Source organism: Rhinopithecus bieti, unplaced genomic scaffold (assembly GCF_001698545.2).
Source record: "Rhinopithecus bieti isolate Rb0 unplaced genomic scaffold, ASM169854v2 scaffold_74225, whole genome shotgun sequence".
In the NCBI taxonomy this organism is placed as follows: domain Eukaryota; kingdom Metazoa; phylum Chordata; class Mammalia; order Primates; family Cercopithecidae; genus Rhinopithecus; species Rhinopithecus bieti.
In genome coordinates this window covers 129,051-137,603 of record NW_016827667.1, presented here as the reverse complement: position 1 = coordinate 137,603, position 8,553 = coordinate 129,051, and the positions used below count along the sequence as shown (strand labels likewise).

General features: G+C 53.5%; 1 protein-coding gene across 6 annotated transcripts in view; it reads right to left on the bottom strand.

Annotated features, from left to right (window-relative positions):
- Positions 1–2,703: 2,703 nt before the first annotated feature.
- The window catches only part of BAHD1 (bromo adjacent homology domain containing 1), a 33,116-nt gene continuing 27,266 nt past the window's right edge, over positions 2,704–8,553 (bottom strand). For 4 of the 6 annotated variants that reach the window (XM_017864026.1, XM_017864027.1, XM_017864024.1 and 1 more), the window contains 4 exons: positions 6,939–7,098; positions 6,404–6,480; positions 5,521–5,621; positions 2,704–5,008 (listed from right to left, as the gene is read on the bottom strand). In XM_017864026.1, the coding sequence (XP_017719515.1) occupies positions 4,819–5,008; positions 5,521–5,621; positions 6,404–6,480; positions 6,939–7,098 (528 nt within the window). In that variant the 3' untranslated portion in view covers positions 2,704–4,818. The remainder of the gene's footprint in view (positions 5,009–5,520; positions 5,622–6,403; positions 6,481–6,938; positions 7,099–8,553) is intronic. The other 2 variants (XM_017864028.1, XM_017864029.1) reach the window with 2 other exon arrangements.

Sequence of the window (8,553 nt, the reverse complement as noted above, 5' to 3'; positions counted from 1 at the left end):
CACAGGCGCGGGGCGGGCCCACGCCGGGGCGGGGAGAGGGGCGGGCGCCCCTGCGGGGCCAGGGCTGGGGAGGGCGCACGCGGACCCCTACCCGGAAGAGGGCGCCTGAGTCAGGGCCACCCCTGTCCTCTGGGCTTGGGGACAAAAGCTGCTGAGACCTCGAAGGCAGGAAAGACTCGAGGCCGCTCTCGTGCAGCGTGTGTCTATCGGGAGCTGGACCAGGGGGATCCACCACAAACTCAGGCCTGCCCTAGCCCTTCCTCCAGCAACCGGTCTGGAGGCAGGGAGACCCGCAGCGCTCTCTCCGAGTCCAGACATGCCGGAGGCTGGTCTTTCCAGCTGGAAGCAGAGTCCTCGGTGTGCCCCCCCTTGCCACCCTTACCTCCCTCAGTCCCGCAGGTCGTGGCCACTCCAGGAAAGAGAAGCAGGACTGTCAGACACTGACCAGGGTCTCCATGGTGACCCTTGTGTTTAGCAATACCTGGGGACTGACTACAGTGCTTGTCCACTGGGTAATGCTGAAACATCTGGAAATGGTATCTCCCCTCCTCTACCTTCTCTTCACCAGGCATGAGGCAGTGGGATAACTGGGCACTCTGGGGAGGGGCTGACGCGTTGGTCTGTCAGCTGCTGGTGTGGCCAACACACATTTGGAAGGGTGAGGAGCTGAGGGCACAGAACAGCAGGGAAACAACACGCTGTCTCCTTGTCTGGAGCTAAATGTGTGCTCCATGGCACCAGGCTGGTCACTTGGGCAGACAGCAGACCCCAAGGGCTTTGGATGTCAGCAACCACCATTTCCCACTGGGAACCCGGCTCAGTAGCCTGACTTCGTCCAGCTACGTTCTTGCTGCCTGTGGAGAGTCAGCAAGGCTCTGAAGCAGCAGAGCAATACGATTAGAGCCCAAGTGTACTTCGGACAGTGGCCACTAAGTGTTTTGTATTCATTATCTCCTTTAGTTGTTACAGCCACCCTGGCAGGGAGCTAGTGTGGGCATTCTCTTTGTATAGCTGAAGTAACAGAGGCTCAGGGAAGATGAGACTCAATATGGGTGGTTCTGATTCTAAAATCTAAATTCCTAATCTTGGCCCTTGAGAGATTAATGGGGCATATCATGGAATGGCTAAAAGGGAGGAAGCAGCTGACTTGAGGGCAGACTGTACAGAGCAGGTGATGGAAAATAGAAGATACTACTGCGAGAATGGAGCTACCAGTGATCAGATGAATTCAGAAGGATTAGGGGACTTGAGGGATGAGGTGACACCAGAGGACTCATTGATGGCCCCCCAATCCCAGCAACAGGAAAGCACACGGGATGAGCCAGGGGAAGGAACGGCAAAGCCTTGCAGCCTTCCATCTCTCCAGGGCAGGCTTTCCACATCCGATTGCCCCGGTGCATCTGCAGGCTACCACCTGTCCATTTGCTGCATCAGAAGTTTGTGTGAAGGTTTTGCCTTGATTCCGCTGCTCCTTGCTTCCAATAGTCCTAAAGGTATACATTTCTGGTGATAGGATTTTCTATTAAAATCGTATTTTCCAGTAAGTATGTCTTTTAAACCAGGAGAGGAAAAAAAGACCTTAGACCTTTAAAATTTTTTGATAATGTGGCTACATGTGCTCCCTTCTTTAATGTTAGAGGGTAGTTTTCCATGTTAGCAGTCAGGGTGAGGCAGTGAGAGTCCTTGGACCTGGAACTTATCTCCACACCAATGTCTGTAAGATGAGGACAGGCTACCACTCACCTCAAGGGAGTCTTGTGGACAACACACTGAAGGCAGAACTAGAAAAAGCATGGTGGTGTCTGTGCCACCAATAACTTCTGAAGAAATGTTCCTGCCCATATCACCATGCGTTAGCAAAATGCCGAAGATGGTGCGGGGTGTGCTGTGTGCTGTGGCTCCCAGGAACCTCTATGGCCTTAGAGCTGCTCCACCTGGAACATGGTCAACACTGAGGCTTCCAGACTGGGACCAGGGCTGGGCTGAAGCAGGGGTCAGCTGGCCACAAACCTTTGGCCCCATGATGTGGCCTTTATTTCCTCAGCAAGCAAGAAGCACCAGCTGCAAGACAGAGGCCCTCGTACAGTGCTGGCCAGTTCCCCAAGGTGATGAGGAGGGATCTTTTTTTTTCTTTCTGAGACAGTATCTCACTGTCACCCAGGCTGCAGTCGTGTGATCACGGCTCACTGCAGCCTCGGACTCCTGGGCTCAAGCAATCCTCCTACCTTTGCCTCCCGACTGAGACTTATATAGGCATGCACTGACAGGCCTGGCTAATTTTAAAATTTTTGCAGAGACATGGTCTATGTTGCCTAGGCTGGTCTTAAACTCCTAGGCTCAAGTAACCCTCCCGCCTCTGCCTCCCAAAGCACTGGGATTACAGGCAGAAGCCACTGCGTGAGAGAAGGTAATGTACCGACTTGGGGGCCAATTTCCAAGTCACTGGCCAGGTGAGGGCTGGCAACCAAAGTATTTTGCACAGACCTAAGCAGGCAGCTGTGGCCACCATGAAATCAAGAAGTCAACTCCAAGTTCCCAGTCCCTCTGTCTCCTCTACTCACTCTCTTTCCCCCTGCTTCCCTGCCCTCTTTGCTCATTGGCCTCAGTGAGCATCCATGCCACAGGGGTCAAAGAGGGACCTCTGAAATAAGAATAGTGAGTCTTTCCACACCCACACACCAAAAGATGAAAGGACACACAGGAAATGATCCTTTTCTAAATCAATACAATTTCTCAAATTTATTTTTTTCTTAAAGAAGTACTTCTAATCTCTGTCAAAAGGGAGGTGAGGAAAGGTCCTTCCTCCCTTGTAAACACTGAAATACAGATCTGGGAAACCAGGATCAACACACACAAAAAGTGCATTTTACAAAATATCAACTAAAATATATTTTACATGGATTATGCTTCCATTGAAATTCTACCAGCTGCATTTTCAGGTTCGAAAAAATATTTCCGCATCTAAGAGATTTCAAAAGCATTTAAGTTCGGGGCAGCAGACCCTACCTCCTGGGAGGAGGGCTATGATCTCCTTTCCTGCTAGGTGAGGCTGCGCTCCTCGGCAGCAAGGGCTCAGAGTGAGCAGGCTCCAAGGCTGGCTCTGCGGAGCCCCCACTGCCACTCTGCCAACCTCATTTATTGCCCCATCCTCCCAGACGGACACCTTCCTCCAAACAGCTTATTCAATACAAGGAGACCCAAGTCCCTTCCCTTCAGGTTTGGGATCAGGCTTCCCAAGCATAAATTCACCTCTGAAGCCTCCAGGCCTCACCCAAACCCAATGACCAATCAGGAGCAACTCATCTACTAAGGGGGACAGGGCAGGGCATGTCGGGGGAGCCCTCAGGGTTCATTTCTACCTCCCTCTGCAGCCCCTGCCCAACTGTCCTCACCCAGTGCCACCTCCTCAGCCTGCTGGGTTCGTCTGCCCCTCCTCCCTAAGGGAAGACCCAGGGCTGCAGTTCTCAGCCCTGGCCCCTGCCCCTGGGAGTATGCCCTTGTGGAAGTGCTCAGCTAGCAGGTTCCCAGCGCCACGCCCAAGCCACACTGCACTCCACTCCCTCTCCCACCATGCTCCTCTTTGGTACAAATAGGAAATAGCCAGGCTGCTCCAGCCCCCTCACAAGAGTCTCAGGGCCAGGGCCAAGGCCTAGTCTCCACAAGGACAACAGGGGACTGAGCCTCTTAGTCTACTCTGGGGAGCAGCATGAGGTGAGAACAGGGCCTCTGGGCAACAGGAACAAACTGAAAATGCAGGTCCTTAGCTCCTAGAGTAAGTGGCTGCAGCTCAGCAGGTCTGTGGACTGATACAGTGTTGATTCTCGCTGGGATGTAAATTAGTGCAATCTACAAAAGACTAGGGAAAAGGTGGCAGGGCAAGGGGAGCCACAGCACTCCTTTGGTTTGATTTCAGGTGGGTGTGGCTTGAAAAATCATGTGTGAAGTTCTGCAAGAGGTTTACTGGAACCTCCATGTGTAAGGCAAGAGGAAAAATCTCCAACAAATCAGGTAGCAATTTTCCTTGCCCCCTGCCCCCAACCCTCTCCCAGCACCCATCTTCCCTCCCAGACATGCCAAACCCCATAATCACCAGCTAACTTTCTGGGAAGCCAGACCTGCTGGGTGGCCCTCTCTGGGAGGTGGACAGGAGACTCCCTCAAGCGGGCCACACCCTTGACTGTGAAGGGTGGGTCAACTTGTCCCAGCACCAGTTGCTACTGCAGGGCAAAGGAGGAAAGCCAGACAAAGGCCTCAAGTCTAGGAAGAGGAAGTCAATGCTCTGGAAGCCAGACTCTGGCTCTCCATGCCTCAAAGGAACAAGCTCAGAGCTGTGCTGGGATCTAGGAAACCCTGGTCCCAGGCTGAAGGGGAAGCGGCGGGTCACAGTGGGTGAGGTAAAGCTGGCTCCCACTCCCCCTCTGAGGGCCCGGAGGAGGCTACAGAAGGGCCTGTTGGGTCTGGTTCCTGAAGGACCTTGCCCCTCCTTGCCACCCCCACCCCTCCTAGGGCCCCATGTCTCTCAGGCTTGGCCCAGCCTCAGAGAAGACTACTTCTTCGGAAATCTCCACCCAGGGGAACCACAAAAGGTACCCTGGGCCAAGCTGAGAGCTCTGATGCTTTTCTTATTCCCTGGCCTCCCCAGCTCCCTCCCCTGGGGCCCAGAACCCACAGGGGGCCCCTGCCCTCCCCCGCCCAAGAAAACCACAGGCCAGCAAACTTAGGCCTCTGTGGCCCCTAACCAAGTGCTGTGCTTCAAGCAGTGCCCCCTACCCCGAGCCCCACTTGCCCACGGGTAGCCCCAGCGTGGGCATGAGGAGGCTACTGGGGGTTCTTAAGGATGCGCCCGTGGCGGAAGTCATAGACATGGCGGCAAAGGAACACCAGCTCAGGGTCCGTGTCCTCTGGCACTGTGCGGTGGGGTGGGGTGGAGTAGTCTGCAGAGGGGGGAACCAGTGCTGTCTTTCGGCTGGGAAGGCCTTCGCCTCGGCGCTTGGCCATGGCACAGAACCTGCAGAGAGATACCATTCACTGTCTTTACTACAGTCACTTTTGCAGGAAGACCAACTCCTTCCCTACCCTACCCTACCCTACTCTACTCTACCCAGAGAGCTAGGCTATCCTAGCTCCCCAAGGGGTGGTGCTGTCTCCACCCATTCCAGGGGTGATGTCTGCTCTGCCAACCACCAGGCTATCTTCTCTGTCACTGGAGAACCACACTTGCCAGGGCCTCCCTCCATTCACCTGCCAATTCGCCTAAATTTTTTCCAAGAGCAGTAATGTTACCCCCCAACTCTGCTCCAACCATTCTACCTCAGTGTGGCAACAATTTTTCTTTCTTCCAAAAAAGAATCAGATGGTAGAGGCAGGCAATAAGGAAGGAAGTCCTGGGAGATTAGGCTCAGTGAGTAAGATCAGGTAGAGAGCAGAATGAGATCCTCTCGGGGAATTCCAAGCAGCCCCCAAATATGCCTGGGGAGCCTGAGGGAAGAGGCCAGCCAGAGGGTGTAGGGAACCACCCACCTGCAGTACTCGGCAAAAGTCAGCACATAGCACTTCTCCTCGATGCAGGCCACACTGTTCTGGTCCTGATGTCGCGATGCAAAGACTTCATTCTGCAAGGGCTCAAAGGGAGACAGGTGGAGGTTGTTACCAGGGCTGGAAAGCACCTCATTCCAGGAGCAAGGCGTACATTAACCCCTCTGCTGGCCTGAGATGACTCCAGCAAGCCAGGAAGCTTCCCTGGAAATTCAGTCTAAGTATGCCTCACCTACTGCCTCCAGGTATTCCTCCTGAGTCCCTTCTAGGTCCCCGCCTTCTCCAGAATAGCCAGGTATCTGCTCCAGCCCCTGACTGTCACTGACCTCCCAACCCCCAGCTCTGCCTAGCGTAGGAGAGGGGAAATGTTCATCTTTCCAGTTAGATGAAAAGTCCCTGCAAGGGAAAGTGAAATAACAGGTGAGCCCAGGGCACACACAGATGGCACTCACCTCTTTTAGCACACAGTTGGTGGAGAGCCTATGGGGTGTTAGGAGGAGTCTTTTCTCCCCTCCCCTCCCATACTACAGACAATACCAAAAGTGACCAGCTATGCAGCTCCACCTCACCTCTCCTGTTGCCAGGAGAACACATCCATTTGCTCTCACTAGCACCTGCTACCTTGAGGGTTCCCTTTCTGTTCCCCTTTTTAAGACAAAGGTGATTATTTCCTTTGAAACATGAATTGGGGCAGTGTTGGAAAAAGAGAATAAATCCTGGGTCCTTTCCCAGGTTCTCTGGAGTCCAAAGTGACAAGCGCAGGGATGTGACTACAGCCCATGGCTGCCCTCCCCCTACCACGTCTTAGTGCCATAACCTTTCCCTCTGTCTCTCCTGCCCTCCCTGACCCATCTGCCGGGCAGCTCACCTCGTGCATGCTGGGACTGCGGCCTCCCTGTAAGTGCTCAGGTCTGTAATACCACAGGAGGCTCATCATCAGCTCTCCTGGGGGGACAATACAGTGGTTATAGCTTGAACTGGCAACTTGTGTTACTTAGGCAGAGAGGCTGGCTGGTTGCCCTGGAGGTTCATTCAACCTCAATGCCTGGCCCAATCCTGCAGGCTCCGGCCACCCATGTCCCCTGCCCCAGGCCAAGCATTCAGTGGCCTGGAATGCTGTTAGGCATGGAGGGAGAAGGGGGAGAAGGCACTGACAGGTGAGGTGGGGGGACAGGTGCCCAGGCTCTGCTGGCTGCAAAGGTTAATGAGCTGATCCAACCCAAGCCACAAGGTCACCCACAGCCCTCGGCAGCAGACAGACCCCGGCCGAGTGGAAGGCAGACTCTGTGCCAGGAACACAGGGAGACTCATGCCAGGTCAAACTCCAGGCAGGGGCCAATCTGGGGCCTACAGTTCTGCTGAAGACAGCTGCCCCTTGGGTACCCAGCCAGAGGGAGAGGTACCTGACTCGGGGTTCTCCCAGAGGGCAGAGATCTTGGCCACATAAGGTGTGGAGGTCTTTCGTGGGCCTGACTTGAGGAGGACAGTGTCCCGGACTCGGATTGTCTCCCCATGCCGCTCTACCGCCTGGTAGCTCTTTCGGATGGCTGGTTCCGGCTCATCCTAGGCAACAAACCAATGACACAAATAGGCTTGCAAGGCCACACTGAGAGTAAGGACAGAGGGAGGGAATGACATCCTCTCCATCCTTTCCTCAAGGTAGTCAAACCACTACCTCGGTTTTATCAAACCACTATCCCTGTTTAGATGGGGCTGGGGAATTCTCATGGTTGGAGAAAGGATAGGAAATGGGAACAGGGGTGGAAAAGTGGCCTGATGCTTCTGGGGCTGAGGTCTGACCACCACACCCTTGACAGCTGACTCTCACTCTAAGCCCCCCAGTGCTGGGTAAGTGCTCATGCTTCCTAATGGAACAAGTCTCGGTCTGAATCCTTAAACCACTGTTATAAGGGGCACAGCCTTTGACAAATTATTTCAAGTATTGCTAAGCCTCGGCTCCCACATCTGTAAAATGGGATTAATTATAGGAAGATGGGATATATATCACATAGGATAGTGGCGAGGATTAAAGGGAATAATACTTACAAAGTGCTTAGCTCAGTTCTGGCATCTAAGATGTGCTCAATAAATTTTATTTATTTGTTTATTTATTTATTTATTTTTAGAGACAGGGTCTCACTCTGTTACCCAGGCTGGAATGCAGTGGTACAATCATAGTTCACTGCAGCCTCAACCTCCTGGACTCAAGCGATCCTCCTGCCTCAGCTTCTCAAGTAGCTAGGACTACAGATGCATGCCACCATGCCTGGCTAACTAAAAAAAACGTTTTTCTGTAGAGACAGGATCTTGCTATGTTGCCCAGGTTGGTCTTGAACTCCTGAGCTCAAACAATCCTCCAGCATCAGCCCCTGAAAGCTCTGGGATTATATGCATAAGCCACCTTGCCCAGCCTCAATAAATTCTAGTTGACATTCTTTTTAATTAATTAATTACTTTTTTTTTTTTTGAGGGGGTCTCGCCCTGCCACCCCGGTTGGAGGGAAGTAGCCGGATCTCAGCTCACTGCAAGCTCCGCCTCCCGGGTTCACGCCATTCTCCTGCCTCAGCCTCCGGAGTAGCTAGCTAATTTTTTGTATTTTTAGTAGAGGCGGGGTTTCACCGTGTTGGCCAGGCTGGTCTCCAACTCCTGAGCTGAAGGTATCCTCCTGCCTCAGCCTCCCAGAGTGCTGGGATTACAGGCGTGAGCCACTGGTCCCTGTCCCAACAGTCTTTTTTTTTTTTTTTTTTTTTTTTTTTAAGGCAGAGTCTCACTCTGTCGCCGGGGCTGGAGTGCAGTGGCCGGATCTCAGCTCACTGCAAGCTCCGCCTCCCGGGTTTACGCCATTCTCCTGCCTCAGCCTCCCGAGTAGCTGGGACTACAGGCGCCCGCCACCTCGCCCGGCTAGTTTTTGTATTTTTAGTAGAGACGGGGTTTCACCGTGTTAGCCAGGATGGTCTCGATCTCCTGACCTCGTGATCCGCCCGTCTCGGCCTCCCAAAGTGCTGGGATTACAGGCTT